Source organism: Girardinichthys multiradiatus, chromosome 1, assembly GCF_021462225.1.
Source record: "Girardinichthys multiradiatus isolate DD_20200921_A chromosome 1, DD_fGirMul_XY1, whole genome shotgun sequence".
Lineage (NCBI taxonomy): Eukaryota > Metazoa > Chordata > Actinopteri > Cyprinodontiformes > Goodeidae > Girardinichthys > Girardinichthys multiradiatus.
In genome coordinates, this window is record NC_061794.1 from 12,832,081 (window position 1) to 12,850,018 (window position 17,938).

Consider the following 17,938-nt stretch of genomic DNA (forward strand, 5'->3'; position numbering starts at 1 on the left):
TAGATAACTTTGAGACTTCTTCCATCAGTAACAGCTTCCAGACCGTAGAACGTTGTTGCTACCGCCACCTTAGAATTCTTAGCTATGATGCGTTCATTGATTAGGAAAAAAGGCGGTTAGGGCACCCTAACCCATTGGCTGATCAAGCTGAAAACTGGTCGATTTCTATTAGCAGCTGATTTCTTGGTGCATTTGTAACAGCCGTGTTCTATTGTATTACCGTTGTTGTGCCCTACAACTTGAAACACAGGTAAAATTGCTGGAACTTAACATTACCATTGCAAGTAGATGCATTTTAAATATTTTTTGTGACATGACTAATTATGGCTTGAGTCTAAATCAGAACTCGTTTATAAGTAGCATCTGTTTCAAAAGTGATCACTCATTGATTACTATTTACTAACTGCTTCAGCCTAAAATATGTTGGAAAGCCAGTATTGAAGCAGTTTTTAAAGTACAGTCCAACCTTTTGCAGCTAGTTCTTCTGATTCCATAGATTTTAGTTTTCTCTAGGAGCCTTTAATACTTATTATAATACAGATTATAACAGGCTATACTCATTAACGTTTAAGGTCAAACAAGGCCAGCCAATTCACAGCAGCCCAACATTGAATACTTCTTGTCATAGCTCCCTTTATGGTGATAAAGTCTATGGTAACTGGCTTCTTGTAGTTGCTCCCTGCACTGCTGCTTAATGGCACATTTTATTTTTGGGGTTCACATATTTGGAAAAACCCTTAAAATGGACTCAGTTTAGTCACCATTAGAATATATTTTAATGGTTCTAGTTTTCTTCTGTTAATTTTTCTTAAAGGATAACATTTGTGCTTTAATTAGGTTTTCGTTGAATGGGTCATTGTGTGAATTGTTAAAACAGATTTCCGATTTTTCCCTATAAGAAATTCCTTCTAGGTTGTAAACATAATGAAGTGGTGCTTTGCTTTTCCAGTAGGGGACCTCAGGAGTATTTAACTAGATGGCAGAGCATGTGTGGTCTCTTTCCTCTTTTTGGGTCATGTGTCCTGGGGCCTTCAACCAGGATGTCAGCTGCTGATCCTGGCATGAATGAATGGATTTCTATCACTTCTGGATTTACCAATACGTAAAATGTTTTATGTGTAAAATGCTTGTTTGGTTAAGACTTTGTGTTGCGTTTCTTTTAAAAAATATCTTTATTTTTTCCATCACATTAAACGGCATCATTTAAAACCTGTACACATTTTACAAAATACACATTTCCATTTCCATTATTAACCTTTATCAAAGACAACATTCATAGGAATGCCTTTCTTGATAGGTCATATCCCATCAGCAATTTACAAACACTTTTCTTTAAATCTTTAAATATGTCCTACAAGTCCCCATGACTTCCACTGTAAGCAGTATTAACTAAAACACAACCTACTGCTTCCAAGAAAATGAGAGAAATGATTAAAGTCCAGTAGCCCATAAAGGACAGTGGTTTAAAATGGCGTATTTCAATGCTTAAAAAACATAAATGTTACTAATAAAGGCAACAAATACCTACAATTTACAATCAAACACAACTTAAAACATGAACACATTCATCTGACTGTAATTCAAGCAGACCATCACGAACAGCCATTTCACTCGCTTTACTCTCAAGTAAAAAAACCAAAAAAACAAGAAAAAACAGTTTGGTCCTACAGGTATTACAGAGATCTGTGATCTTGATCCAAGAGGCACAGCTGAGGTACTTAGAGTTGGAAACCCACCGGCCGGACCTTCATTTCCACTCTCTTCAGAGAATAGTTGGGGCCGTGCCAGGCGTACCAAGTGATCCCATCTGTGCTCTTTGTGTGCTCGCCGTAGCGGTAAAAAACGCCATTCAGATTGGAGTCGGTGCAGCAGTTGTACCAGTAGCCACCTGGGAGCATTGGAAGGGAAAAAGAATTAGAGTCACAGTCAATTGGAAGGATTTATCAACTTTGTGTGATCTGCTGATTATAAATGCCTTGGTAGCTTTGGCTATGTTGGCTCTTCTAAATTACCTTTGCGCAGGGCAGCACAGTTGTCCACGCATTTGTCATTATCCTTGTTCATGGTGCTGAAGTTGGTGTTGTTGTGGTAGCGTAAGGAGTTTCCAGCATTCCCGCTGTAGTTGGCAATGAAGAGCTTGTAGCTGTTGAGCTCGTTGCCCACGGTGAAAAAGCCGTACTCAGCATAGCGTGTCTGTCCCTCCCAGTCCTTCGTTGGAAAACCCAAACAGCATAATTTAGAGAGGAAAGGTTGTAAAAACAGCGGTTATTGGCTCACCATCTCTCCAATTGGTCCGATTTATTACTAATTTTCATACTCAGTGCGAATTGGCTTAACAAGGTTCTACCTGCCGGTACGCCTGCTTATTTTTGGCCATGAAACAATTCATGCTTGGTGTAAGTTCCAACACATACCTCCAGCTCGATCCGGAGTGTGCTGGGCTGTCTCGTTAGGCGGAAGATGTGGTCATTGCCCAGCCAGAAGTCTCCGCGGATGGATCCAAATCCATTTTTGTACTGCTTCCAGTCACGGTTGAAAGAAGTCAGGCCAATTTTGCGTCGTTGAATCAGAGTCCAACCCCCTCCATTTGTCTCCATATCGCAGAAGACCTGAAACAAAAGAGAATTTGTTTTCCTGGACTGTAGCAGCATGCTGAGGAGAGAGGAAACCACCCTCCACCAAAACCGTTTGACTTACACTGAGCTCAGGTGCACCAAGAAATTCATCTTTAGGTAGCTTGTACTCGCCAGAGATCTTGTAGCTTTTTCCATAGAGCGATGCACAGTCATATATGGCATCTGGAAAGGAGAAGATTAAGTTATGCTAAAAACATATGCAGTTTCATGAGCAGGTTTTGGAAAAAGGGCTTCTGTAAAATGCAGCTTTATGGGTATCTGAGTGACTTTACAGATGCAAAAAATTGCTTTTCAACTCGCAAAATTAAAAGATTTTAAATTAATCTAGGTTATCTGCTACATGGGTTCATAGTTCCTTCTTTTCATGGCATGGTGATGTAATTAAAAGGTTGATGAGGTCAACTTGTACCTGTTGATAATTAGAAACCCCTCAACTTCTTCTAATCTGCATGTCCCCTCCTGTCCTGCTCTCCCCTCTCTGATTGACTCGAGCTTTAGAAAGGCCTCTCTGTTCTCTTCTCCTCAATCATACATGTGACCCGGTCAGACCACACAGCTAAGGTACTGTAAAAACAGAAGGCGTAATGTTTGGCTAATCACTGTTTGGATTAGTTGAGTTGAATCTTGGAAAAGATATGGCTCTGTTGGAGCAATGTATCGACAGCCTTGCAGACGGGACTCTGTAGCACCAGATTAATGCTCTTTACTGCCGTTGTGCAGCTAGGCGTGTGCACTGTAATCAACCTCACCACTGATTTACAGCAGCTCACTGGGGCACAGAAAGCATGGCTGATTATAGCACTTTGCAGCTAAAATAAATGTGTGATTACAGATTTCAGAACTGCCCCACGATCCAGGGGAAAGAGAAATACATTTCATATATGTCCTTTTACTATTAAATGAAAAATGAAGAACAAAACACTCGTCAGGATAGCTATGAGCAGAGATTGACTAATTAATCCGCCAGAGATTTGGATAGGACAATGTTTTTTGGATTTGCTCTGATTGGTTATCAGGATCTCAAATACTGAATAATGTGTTTTTTATTCCTATTTATTAAAATAATCATAAACTTCCCTAGTATTAGTCTATGAACCATCAACCGCAGCATGCATTTTGATGCACGTTTTTTAGTGTAATTATCATTAGTTAAATTAGGGGGTGATCTTGTTTGACCTCTAAGTAAACTTTAAGTGCCCTTCTTGTTTTTAACATTGTTTTTTCTGCTTCTATTTAGCAACAGCTGTCCATCAACCTAACGAAGGAAGGGCTTGAAACTGAACTGTAAACAGTAGAAATTTTCTCTACGTAGCCATTTTTCATCTTGCCAGAGTTTGTTTATAAAAGTTACAAAAATATGCCTAAAGCGATCCAGCACGAGGATTATTATGAGTTATGTCATTTCTCTGTTTTTCATTAAAAACATCAGCTGAATATGACTTCTGCTTTGTTAGAAGCTGTTGATGGAGCACTCACCTGAAGAAGTCTGAGTTACAGACTGCAGAGTTTGCAGCTGCATGATCTCCACGCGGTTGTTGATCTCAGAGTACTTGCCCTCTGCCTCTGTGACCCGGCCTTCCAGCTGCTGGTCCTGCTTGTCCAGCTCCATGATTTGCCTCGCCAGGGTCATCATGTCTTTATTCTGCTTGCGACTCAGCTCCTCCAGCAGGCTGGTCAGATTGGCCACCTGAACCTTGAGAGAGCGCACCTCGTCGCAACACTGAACCTTGGGAGGGTTTGAGGGAGCCAGTCTCTTCTTGGGTTTCTGGGCCCCAGTCTCCTCCAACAGGAGCAGTGCAACACCTAAAGCTATGATGCTCAGATTGATTTTAGGCATGTTTGGATACTTAATCCTTTCAGATTTGCTGCTTTTAAAATGGTTTGTGTTAAAGATTTTGAGCTCCTGTTTCTAAATAAAAATATTCCTAAGCAGCAAAGGTTTAGTGTAGCTAACAGAAATATTAAGTTGAAGTTCTCGTCTTGACCAGATGCTCACCCAGGCTCTGTCCTATTTCTTCAGAGAAGTCCTCCTCTGCATTAGCATCTTAAATATTCTACCAGTGGGTCCTCCCCCTCTTTACTGGTGTGCACCAGTCCTCGTGATGACCCTCTGTAACCATGTGGGTGGAAGACATTTTTTCAACCCGGTCTCCCCTTCTCTGCTGCACGTCACCCCGCCCCCCCTCCTCCCCACCCAACTTTCACTCATACAGCACGGGAATTGCCCATGTCCCTTTGTTCAGTGTGTAAGCTTTCTGGGTAGTGATGATTATTTTTGCTGTGTTGCTGGTTTGTTACAATAGGCCACTGTCTGAACTTGCAGCCCTTTTTTTTTTTTTTTTGCTTCAAAACACTTTATTTTTTGGAGAGTTATTAAATGAAACCCAAAACGTGGCTTAAACATCATGAATGGCCAGTTTGTGGAGAGGAACAGCTGTGGGTAATTTCCCTGTCTGTTGACACACTTAATTTATCACGTTAATGACAGATTTGACTTTATCCTGAGGGCTAACCATTTTTCCTGTAAATTTGGCCTTCACTTGCTACAAAAATGTGTAAAGTCACTAAGTACTGATTGTTGGTTTTTGGATTGTGTGAGAGCCACGCAGATGTTGGTGTCAATATTTTTTCAACTAAACCTGCCGTTACCTTTGGGATAAAAGCTCTATTAAACCCGTAGCAAATAATGTATTTGGTGGACTGTTTTCGAAGAAAGGTAAACCAAAATAAATAATGCTGCCTATAGCTGTCAAACCTTACCTTTTTGCCACGCTGCATTAAGTATTGGGTGATCCAGGTATTGGAGGAATAGTAGTTTAGGTGAGAGGAGGCTACTGCAGTTAATCCTAAATTTATTTATTCCCATGTCAGATTTACTTTTAAAGTAAATCTTATAGTCAACATGTTTCTGCTGATCGAAGTAATATTAAAATGTTTTGAGCTGCCCAGCCAGCGTTCTGACTTAGATCTTACAGAGAACCTCCGAATGGAGCTAAAGATTAAGGCGATGGCAAGGAGGTCTTGCGACCTCAATGAGTTGGAGCTCATCACCAAAGATAAATCATGAAAATACCAGTGGAGACATGCAAAAAGCTGCTCAGTTATTTTAAGAAGACTATTTGGGCAGAAAGGATAACTATTTAACCAACTAGATTTTTATGCATTACTATACACTACTAATTTTGTCTAGTGTTCATTTTATAATATATTTTTTTATTATTATTACACAGTTTGAAACATTGGTCAACGTTGGCCAGTGACAAACCCTTATTGGGTAAAGGTTTACATAAAGGAGCTTTATGCAGGTTATTGCAGTAGGGTAGCAAGCAGCATTGACTGAATAATCATTGAAATGCTCTGTTCATAGAAAAAGAAAAAATCCAGTTGATTCAATATGAATTTTGCAGTTGGGAGTAGGAGTTACGTTTTCTAACACCTGTGTTTAGGTAGAATACAAAGCAGCACTTAAACCAGAGAATGTTGTCCCTGCTGTGTTAACTGGTGGGTTAAACCTCCTTTTAGGCTTAATAACAATAATTGTACATTTTCTGCCTCTGCATTTCTTCTCTTTTGAAGTTTTCAGCATGCCATTGGATGTAGGGGAAAACGATGCCTTTGTAAGCATCAGGATGTCTCCTTTCTGTCTCATCCCATCTTCCCTGATATGGGCCCAAAGTTCTCCTTCATTTCATTATACAGTGTTAACTAAAACAAAAAAGACATTACCCGTTTTTTACATGAAACTTGTATTTTCCTCTCCTGTTTAACAGGTTAGGTGATACTGAATATGATACTGAATTATAAAAGTATGGTTGCAGTGTTTCAAATGTGCTTTGTTAAATAATTGTCAAAAACTACAAAATGTTTCTGAGAATTCCAGGCATGAAAGAGACATCTGGTTGTAAGTTGTCATTTGTTGCCCAAGTGTTTAAGGAAATATTACATAAGCAGAAACCCCATGCTCCTAAAATGCAAAGTGATTTATTTGTATCCCACTCTCACAAACTCTTTTTTTTATTCAAGCAAACAAAAATGATACATCAAACATCCATGATACATCATCTTTGTACCATGCAAACGTTTGAGAACACACAATAGTGATTTATCAGCTTCTTAAGGTTTATTTTACAAGCACTCACTCTTAGTTCTGACGCGTCACCACATTGGCAGTAAATATTTGGATACCGTCTGCTTGTTTTCCCAAGGCTCTGTGTTCCCTGAATGTTGCCGGCCACTTTTTACATGAGGTCACTACTGTGTAATTTCCACATAGTTGTTTTTTTTTTTCAAGTCGTCTTAAAAACTTGACAAGTGCATTTAGCTTCTTGTTTATTTTTAAAGATGCACTTAATAGTTCATTTTCTGCACCCTGTAGTTTTACAACAGGTTGGATAGTACATTTAATTATTAATCTCAAAACAAAATGGACTAAAAAGAAAATCTAGAAGTTTTAATATAGTTTCCAGCTACATTACTATATTTTAAACTTCTAAGCAGTTTGTTTCCAATCCAAAACCCAATAATACATTTAATGTGAGAGCAGGTGGCGATAATGTAGCTTATTAAAGAAGTACAATTACAGAAGACAATCCATAGCATGGCTAAAAGGTGCTAGGCGAACAATTGTTCAAAACAATTGTTTGCACTCTCCTCTCAGTTTTTAACTACTTCTACTCGCCATTAAAAGGGTAATGGAGACAGAAACAGGATAAATCAAGACAGATAAGAAAAAACGAGCAAACATAAAAATGGCTCCATTATTGTGGTTTCTTGGACAAAAAGCAGTTGTGGCCATGAACAAAGCCGACCTCTACATCATTGTTTTAAATAATCTCCAGATATCTAGTCCACATGTGAACACCACAGTTGGAGTTTTTAAACTCTGCACATTGTAAAACTTAAAACAAATAAGCATTTTTTTCTATAAAAACTCATCCAAAAGTCTAAATTGCATGCTTAAATATACATCTTGTTTAACAACAAGACTAAACTCCTGAAATACATCTACAATTTCAACATTGCTGTTGCCAGCTCTTTGGTATTGAAAGTATCTGTGAGCAGCAAATTAGGTGATGATGTCATCACCTAATTTGAATATTTTGCCATTTGCACTTTATTGTAATGTCAATGTCAGAGAGATGACTAAGAATGTGGAAGTATAAGCGAGCATAAAACTTAATAAGTTAAAACTATAAATGAATTTTTATTTTTTAAATATTAGTTTTCTTAAGTCTTGATTTTTGTGCAAGGCTATGGTCTGCTCAAGAACCTACAAGAATGTGTTTTGTACACAATTTCTATTTGAAATGATTAAAAACAAACAATACATTTTTTTTTTATTTTACTGCTGTGATTTATTTTAGACCTGACAATACCCTGAATCTAAAGGTGTGTTCCAACCGAACGCAAATGATGCAACAGGAGCGAGTTATTTACATGTTAACCCTTTCTAAAGGCATGTTCAGGAGCAAATTGAGGCGAAGGATGTGAAGGACGCGTCGCGAACGGCTCAATTAGCGCGAATAAAGCAAAGCGAAACCCGCGATGGACGCGAATTGAATTTTGCTGGAGCAGCAGTTGCTCATGTTCATGTAGGAAATTATATTTTATTCATAAGTATCTATTTTCAGATGCATATGTCGGCAAGCCTGATTTCTAGGTCGCCGATCAGTCATTGGTATGACGGAATAATTATTCAATATGCTACCATGCTTCATTCTGTTGTCTTATCAGCTCTTGCCTGGTGTATTTTGGCGGTCCTCATCCATATGTTTAGGAACAAAAATGTTTATTATATTTAGAAGATTTGGACAGTACAATTTGGCTGTTTATCTGTTGAGCTGAGATTTATTTCCTCATCAAAGACAGATGGGCAGGCATTCTGCAGCGGGGTTGCAGCGCCTGTACTTAGTGTCCAGTGGGCTATTCCGTCCCCCAACTTGGGACAGCAGGCAAACTGGGTCCTGGATAGACAGACGTACCGCTGAAAGCGACCGTGATCCAGATGCTGCTCCTGGAGTAGGTGGTAGTACTCTCCAAACTGGTTCTGTCTCTGTTGAACCCAGGGGCGTCGACGCTGGCGGCGTTGTTCGGCTTTCCATAAATAAAGCACCATGACTCACTTCATGTTGAGTTGAAACTGGCAAGCCGCAGATAGAAGCTCCTCCTATTTGATGACGCAGTTAAGCGAGTGAGGCGTTGTTGCCTGTTGGCCATGCGGATTGCCAGGGAAATGTCAGGCGGTTGACAGCATGCGAATGAGGTGAAAAATGTGCTGAAATCGCAATAGGTCTGAACGCAACTTTAAGGGGTTCAGACTGTGGTGACTTTATGGAAATGCAATTTATTTGCTGTCTTGACATGGAGAGCGAAAGACTACAGCTGGGAAGAGACTGCAGTGCAAGGACTAGGCAGCCTATGAGTGCTTTGGGATGGGTTGGGTGCCAACGCCAGTTCACGCTGCTTGTAGAGAAGAATAAAGGCTCCTACAGAATCGGGTGTACTATGAGCGGTGCAGACTGCGCACTGTCCGCTTTTGAGGTTTCATAGTCGAACGTACCAATTTCCTACATTTGTTCGTGACAATTTGTTCCCATATTGATTAAAAGATGTCAACAACAGTCTTATCCATCCAGCTTTACACGTTCGAGCCAGAGTCTGACCCTCAGCGAAAGGAAAAGGCACAGTACTACTGCTATTAAAACAATGGCCAGCACGCTATATCGGCAAGCAGTAAATTCATATGTAAAATAAAGTTAGCCATTTTAGCATTATTTGCAGCTTACCGCTTTGCTGTGTCCATCTTTTTCATAGATAGAAGGAACTGGCCGCTTAATCAGAGGAACCATTTCCGCAGATCCTTCTTGATTCTGGCAGAAGTTGAAGGCACTTGTCGTTGCAGTGCTTTGTGCAGACAAAGAGGAATTTACCCACTGATGTGCGAACATTTTCATGAAAAATAATATATAACCAGGCACGTAGAAGAGGTTCTGATGCTGGGTGATGGTGTAATGTGTGGGTTGATACACCCAACAACCAAACGTTTAGACTTATTTACTTGCAGCTTTGGCATACTTTAGCTTGGACTACAAAATTGCAGCAAGAATTAAAAATGGCGGATTCGCAAAATTAATTAGCCGGAAGTACTTAACTTTGTCTAGCAGTTCCACAGCAAATACTGTGACATAATAATTCAAAAAATGTAACGGGAAATAGAGAAAACTGAACGGCTCGAATATATGACCTAAACAAAAGTTAAGGATATCGACACAGCACCTGGAGAGACTAGCCTCTTGGTAGCCTCGTAACACTCCTATACTCCTTTTCTGCACTCCTACAGACTCCAAATACATAACCAAATGTATCTAAGGGCTAAAAAAGTGGACCTTTCAGACCTTTCAGAGGTTTTCGGAGATCTCTAGTAACACCAAATAAAGTTGCAGTTAAAATTAAATTGTAGCTAGTTGCTTCAAGAAGTATCTAGCAGTATCTGAAAAGTAACTCCATGAAGCAACAATGTTGTTAAGATGACAACAGTAGAAGGAGAAAATACAAACGGACATTCGGAGCCTTGTCAGAGTGTAGTTGGTGGTACTCCTGGAGCAGTTCTGGCTCACTTTTTCTTTTACATGGTTATGTAAAATGGTGACATACCCAGGACAATTTAGGAGAGTTTTTTGGAAAATATGCTATTTTTATTGATTCCTAGCCAATAAAACAAATGGCTTATGTCTTGCAAACTATTTATCTAGCTATCTGTCAAATCTGATCATATACAATTTATTTTATCTGTTTTTAACAGTTTAAAATAACGGACAATGATTCACAATACGTGGTGGCATTTCCATAAATTTAAACCTTAACGTACTAAGGTGCGTCAGTCCTTTTTGGTAAACAGACGATAACTTTCCTTCCTGGATTTTCTTATTGCTCTACCTGCTGTATGAGTTACATCCTACTGCCAGTAATTCTCTCCGGAAGGATGCCTTTGCCCGGACTCTGTCATTCAGTCTCAGTGCAGTTCCAGTACTTGATACCTTTTATGTCAGGAAAGTTCTTCTGTCATTGCAACAGTTTCTTAATCTCCTTTAACCCTATACTCCAGTCCCATCATGGTCCACGTGAAGTGTGCAAGACTCCTGCTGGAAGTTGACATACAACTTTAAGCAAACTGCAACCCTCCACTGTTGAATTTGCCTTCTCAAAACGCCGACATTTTTCCTTAAGTAAGTTTTTTTACTTTGCCCTTAAAGCAAAGTTGCTGACCCTGCTTTGCTAATTAAAATAGTCATCTATCTTGATAATTGTCTACAGACTAAAAGTATTAAATTCGGAATATGGCTACAGGTATTCCTGTGTCCCCAAATACTCTGGAAAAACATTTGCAATCAAACAGAGACTACAGGGACCAAGCTTTCACCAGAGCAAAGTCAATTTTAGGAAAGACATGAGGTGAAATCGAAGGTCAGGATATCCACTCATGAAAGCTTAGCTCATATACAGTATTGTGAATTAAGTATTAGCCCTCTTGTTGCTTTCTATTTTTGCTATTTTATTCACACTTAAACAAATAACAAATATTTTTATTATTCACCCTCATTAAATAATGAATTAATTATGACTGAGGTTCAATTTTGCTAATCACACCCAGGCCTAATTACTTCCTAAGCTGTGCAATCACTAAATTGCAAAAAAAGTACCTGTCTGACAACATGAAGTAGGCTGAAAGATATGAAACAGCAACACATCATGCCCTGATGCATGGAGATTAAAGAAAAGACGAGAAACGAAGTGATTGACTATCAGTGTCAGTTTCTGGAAAAGGGTTACAAAGCCATTTTTAAGCTGTTGGGACTCCAGTGAACCACAGTGGGAACCATTAACCACAAATCTTAAAAACATGGAACAGCAGAGAACCTGTTTAGGAATGGTGGGCTTGCTAAAATTACTTAGGGTGTATTCACACTTGCCACTTTTGGTCGGCTTTAAACGGACCAGAGTTAATTTCCCCCCTTGGTCCGGACCAAACAACCAGACCGAGACCCTCTTTTTGAGGTGGTCTCGGTCCACTTCCAAACGGACTGGTGCGGTTTGCTTATGGTCTGAATACAAACCGGCCCCAATCCGAACCGACTACAAAAAGCGTACGTCTCTTTGAACATAAAAAGCCACCATAGCCGGTGTGTTGCTTAGCAACGGTACTGGCTTGTTGTGGGACAAGGCACGTAGAGAACGTCGGCGTTCAGCGCGCATTCTCCGACTGGGTTCCAAAATTATAAATGGAACGTCTCAAAGTCTGTGTTGAATGAGCTGCTCTTGACCCTCATAATAATATTGCAGCTGTAATAATGGCACAAATATGCACAACAGAGGTGCTGCATGCAGCACGTCTACAGCTGTTTTCCTAAATTTCCGGGTCTGTGACCTGTCCTGCCCCCATCATTTCTGTCCAATGGGAGCAATTATCATCATTACTTTGTTTACAAGTAATAGTTCACTTGCAAAAAGTACAATGTGAAAACAAACCGCACCAAACGAAAAAAATAAAGTTCGCTTTTGGTCCGGACCAAACAAGCGGACCAAAGGACTTTCCTGGTGTGAATACACCCTCAGAGTACATCGGGGAACCCAGAACGTCTACAGCACTGCAGACTTCACTTACCTCAGTTGAGCTCAGTATTGGTGATTCAGTAAGAAAAAGACGGTAAGAAAAAGGGCTTTCATGGGAAAGTTGCAAGCTCAAAACCCCTAATGACCAAAAACAACACAACAGTCTGTCCCAGAAGACACCTTGATGATCCCCAGGACCTTTAGGTAAATATTCTTTGGACTGATGAAACATAGGTGGAACATTTTGGAAGAATTGCGTCTGTTTGCATAAAATAACCAAAGCATATCAGAAAAGAACATACTGACACTAAACTCTGTGGTGGTAGTATGATGGTCTGAGGCTGCTTTGCTGCTTCAGGATCTGGACAACTTACCTTAACTGATGGACCCAGGAGTTTTTCGGCCATCAGTTTGTGCCATGGCATTACCTTCAACAGGGCAGTTGAAATACTTCAAATGTGTCTGAATTATCTTTATCAGATATTTAAGTAAATTAAATGTTCTGAAACATTGTAGTTTGGCAAAAAATGCTAAATCTGTAACGGATTAAATAGTTTTTTTACAATGCACACTTGTGAATTCTGTAAGCCCAGTGGCATCTAAAGGTTTAATGAAATTATGTGACCTAAGAAACAGTAACATCATTGTTGTAGACATTCAGGTTACTAGGTTATTTACATTTGCTTCAGCTGGAAAATCATTAAGAGAGGAAAATAACATATATGGCTACATTTAAAAGCCATTATAAAATCATAATTTCCTCAACCTTGGACACTTGAGGCAAGCGCCCAAGTTGCTATAAACTAAAGTTTCACAATAACACCATAAGCAGTCTTTTGCATCCCTGTTAAACTTAGTCACGTTTAGAGGTAAAATAAACTGTTCCATATTCTCAGTAATGAAGTGGCAGACTTCAGACACTGGAAGGCCATCCAGAAGTCTGGTGCTCTAAGTCAGGGATGGCTACCAGCTGTTGTCTGTTGTCCTGTACAGAATGCTGACCAAGTTGTTTCTGTCTGTGCACCATCCTATAAACCCTAGTAGCTGGAGCAAACAACAGTACAGAGGAAGAAGATGGATTCGATGCTATCCTCTGGGAATAGTTTCCTGTTCCTGTTCATTTGATTTTATCTCATTTCAATTTTCCTGCCAGGTAATTTTGTTTGGCTTTGGAAAGAGGAAAAACTTTCATTTTGTCTTGTCTGTATGTCTTAACGCGTTTAGAATGACTTTCTCTCTTACAAATTTGAGCATTGTGAATGTAACTTTCAGTCACTATCCAATTTCAAAAAATAAGAATCAGCTGCTATTTCCTTTATTCAGAGCAAAAGCAATCATGTCAAAATAATACAATAAAACAAACATATCAAAGACCTACCACTTGATCAAAAATCTATTTTCAAAGTGTGATGTTGGTAAGCTACAGTTTTTGCATCTGTTTCACCATAACAACAGCATTCCAATGAGGTGAACGTCAGGCCTTTTTACCTTCTTGGGCTGCTGGAGACACTTTGTTCTGCTGGCCTGGTGACCTGAAGGTGAAGCTCCCTGGAGGCACGTGTTACAGCAGGGTCCCAATGTGCTGATAGTTTATTGTACACATCCATAGAATGGTTATTCCTGCTGATGTCTCAGTAGCCTCTTAACATGCCTTACATATTGTTTTATTTTTTCCCTTATTCTAATTTTCTAGTTTTTATGTCCCTTTTTTGTTCTTATTTTTCACATCACATGTCAAACCCATAAGGTTTATATAACACCAGGTTATGTATTTGTATTAGTACATTTTCCCCCCACAAAAAGCTAAATACAAGCATTTTTAAATGATTTACCCTTTTCCCTTGGAAAATAGATGAGTACCTCTTTTTCGGGAATGATGTAATGTTTATGCCTGCAATGTCTGTGCAGGCCAGAGTGGAGGATCTGTGTTGTAGTAATTGCAGTTTTTTTAAATTAGAATTTGCATTGAAAGTAGTGTTGGCAGAGACCTTTATGAATTATTTCTTCCTGTTGCTTTATCAGAGTTAATCAAATTGTAAATGGTTGAGACCAACCCCACCCTTGTAGCAGTATGCCGGTTCTGCAAAGCACTTTACATAAGCCTCTTTCCGAAGACACTTTGAAGTTGGGATCTAGACTTGCTTGTGTTGATTTTGTCTGTCCCAATAAGGAATGTGGGAGTTCAGTTGACTGATTACTGTTTTACTTCTGAGCTGAGGAAGGCAGTCACACAAGCTGCTGTATTGCTGCTTTTGTGATTCTGCTTTTGCTTACAGTTGAAAGCAGATGTTTGAATACAGTCTATAAAAAAATCCAACTTTTTCATCATTCTCTGATTTCCTATTTTAGCTCAGTTAGGATTACCTAACAAGGGAAATAGAACCTAGGATGTTCTATTTGCTAAAGTAATAATACAAATCATAATATTTATAATACATTTTATTTATAATGCACTTTACATTTAAAATAAATCTCAAAGTGCTACAGTTGAAGAAAAGGAACAACTAATAAAATAAAAGCAGGGACATGGAAATGCAGATAAAATAGTCAGATACAAAAATAGATTAAAATAGTAATGAGTTTAATGACAAAAATAATTATTTTTTGCATTTTTTAAAGCTTTTTTATTGCTTTCTTCAGTCAGAAGTTTACATACATTAAGATTATTCTGCCTTTAAGCATTTAGGGAAAGCCCAGATTTAGTCCCTGGTTTGGTTAATTCCTTAGATTTGAGTTAAATGGAAGCACGCCTGTGGATGTTTTTGAAGACGTCTCCTCAAACACGTGTGACATCATCGAAGAATTAAAGGAAATCTGCCAAGACACCAGGAAGATAATTGTGGACTCACAAGTTTGGATCATCCTTGGGTAAAATTTCCAGATGCCTGAAGATGCCACATTCCAACAATAATATGCAAATATAAACACCATGGGATTGCCAGCCATCACACCATTTAGTAAGGCGGTGGGCGCTGACTGAAGCTGCTGAGAGAGTCATTATCCACAGTGAAACAATTTCATACATACAAAACTGGTGGTTGCAGCCATCCAACCATTATTGTCAGCAGTTAGGCTGGTGCTTATCTCCAGTGGTCAGAGAGGCGGGGTACAATATGGACAGACCAGTTAACCGACACCCACGTTTTTGGACTATGGAAGGAAGCAGGACTACCTGGAGTGAACCCATGGATTCAAGGGGACAATATGCAAACTCCATCCTCAAAGACAGTGCCATAGTGCAGCCCAATAGCAAACATCTTTTCCCCTGAACATTTCCTCATCGATATGCATCTTGAGATGTTTTGTGTCTTGTTCAAGGCCACTTTGACACATGTCAGGGATAACACCTCTAATTTTCCAGTTTAAAGGTTTATTCTCCTTCAGTGAACCATGGCTGTGACATGCAGGGTTTGCTATTAGATGACTCAAACATACTGTTAATTTCTCTGTTTTCTTTTATTGACTTGTGTTTTGATGTAAAAAGGAGAACCATATATCCCATTTTCCTGTCCTTCAGTCACGTCTGATTTTTGCCAACAGTAGTGCTGTATAATTTCCTGTCAAAACGCAGTCATGCTTTTACAGATATTCAGCTAAAGAAGTGGGATTGTTTTGAGTCCACTAATGAGTTATTTTATAGTTCACCTTGACTGATGTCTCTATGGTATTGCCTGAATGAGAGGGAGAATTTTAATCCATCCTATTCAACTATAATTCAATAAACAAATCAGGAGAGGCTAATGGCTCATTTGGTGTTTGCATCAAGATGCTGGATATCTTCTATAAGTCTGTTGTGGAAAGTGTGATCTCTTCTACCATCATCTGCTGGGGAAGCAGCATCAGAGCCAGGGACTTAAAAAAGCTCAACAAGCTGATAAAAAAGGCTGGTTCTGTTCTGGGGACTCCTCTGGAACCTCTGGAGATCATTGTGGAAAGACGGATTCTTCATAAAATGAAGAACATTATGGAGAACCCTGAGCATCCACTTCATGAGACTGTCCTACAACAACAGAGTGTCTTCAGTCAGAGGCATCTTCAGATGTGCTGTAAGACAGACCGCTACAGGAGATCCTTCCTGCCTACAGCCATCAGCATCTACAACGACTCTTTGAAGAAACCTTCATAATATGAGCTACAACAACATTTAATTTCCCTTTGGGATTAATAAAGTAAGTTTGAATTTGAATTGAATTAAATTTTTTCCGTTTTGTTTTGTTTTGGCAGTCAGCTCTGAGCACTCGGTCTCAATTCAGCCTCTTTGTGGCCTCTCTTGCAGGTTGACTTGTTTTCTCTTAAACATGAGCTCATCTTGGCTGTTCCACTTCCTAATAATTTATCCAAGTACGTTTCTGCCGGGGGGATCTTTGTTTCAATTGTGTTGTCGTCTTTTCTCAGCTAATAGAAGGTCTGCACTGTTAGGACCTCAAGGTGCTAGAGTGATCAGTTCTTTTCTTCTGCAAGGGATGTTATTGATTTCAATTTGCTTGCCTTTGCATAAGTGGCTCTTAAATTGGAAAGCACTCAGAAGTGTCAGATTGCTATTCATTTTTCCATTCAGCATGTTCTAGGATCAGTTGTTGGTTAATAATGCATGTAGGGATTCAGACTTTAGTTTGTTAGTCAAGTTTTCCAGAAGTTTTTATCCAAACAAAATTAAAGTAAAACATGGTCGGCAGCTCTGATGCTATCTTATACGTAAATATAAGCCAGGCCCTGTGCCACTTAACCCAAAGAACTTCTTCTTCAGTGATTTCTTTTGTTTTGCTGATGTTGAAAATAACCTTGCCAGTGGAAATGCAGAAGATTGGTTTCATCTTTGTTTCATCTCTGTGGATTAAAACTTCCCTACATTAACCAGTCAGCTCTGCTTCTGCTCATTCTTCAGTGGTGTGACCTAATGTCTCCACTGCAATTTTAATGCAAGAGACTTAGCAATGTTCCCTGTTGTGGGAAGCTTCCTTCTCCTTTTAATACTGTGCTAACCGGTACTCAACAATGTGTGTGTTTATGTGGTAATAAATGTTAATTTATTTAATAATAAAATCTCAAAATTTTTCAATTTAACATATTTATTTCTCAATATGTACACTTTATTAAACATATCAAAACAGCATCCAGCAGTTTGTATTGTAACATCTCAGCCTTGAGAAAAATCTCAAATCTTAACCAGGTCCTTCCTCAGATTAGAAGTATTCCTGCTGCTGTTCTTGAACTTCGCATCACAAATATTGCAGCGAGCGTAATCTGCATCACAGCCCTACTTTTGAGTGCTTTTTATCAGCCATGCATTGTTTCAAATTCTTTATTAGAATATACACTGCCTGATCAAAAAAAAAAGGTCACACAGTCTAATATTTCGTTGGACCGCCTTTAGCTTTGATTACAGCACGCATTCACTGTGGCATTGTTTCGATAAGCTTCTGCAATGTCACAAGATTTATTTCCACCCAGTGTTTCATTAATTTTTCACCAAGATCTTCCATTAATGATGGTAGAGTCTGACTGCTGCACAAAGCCTTCTCCAGCACATCCCAAAGATTCTCATTGGGGTTAAGGTCTGGACCCTTTGGTGGCCAATCCATGTGTGAGAATGATGTCTCATGCTCCCTGAACCACTCTTTCACAATTCGAGCCCAATGAATCCTGGCATTGTCATCTTGGAATATGGCCGTGCCATCAGGGAAGAAAAAATC

At 39.2% G+C, this 17,938-nt stretch overlaps 2 protein-coding genes across 2 annotated transcripts in view; one reads left to right on the forward strand and one right to left on the reverse strand.

The window, feature by feature from the left end:
* Positions 1 to 17,938, forward strand: part of mtor (mechanistic target of rapamycin kinase) — a 100,770-nt gene that overhangs the window by 34,064 nt on the left and 48,768 nt on the right. The gene's annotated exons all lie outside the window — the stretch shown is intronic.
* Positions 1,154 to 4,670, reverse strand: angptl7 (angiopoietin-like 7). The gene is made up of 5 exons (XM_047363758.1): positions 4,113 to 4,670; positions 2,698 to 2,798; positions 2,415 to 2,609; positions 2,013 to 2,208; positions 1,154 to 1,888 (listed from the first exon to the last, which is right to left on the reverse strand). Exons 1-5 carry the CDS (start codon positions 4,471 to 4,473, stop codon positions 1,719 to 1,721), a joined length of 1,023 nt encoding a protein of 340 aa, XP_047219714.1. The 5' UTR covers positions 4,474 to 4,670; the 3' UTR covers positions 1,154 to 1,718.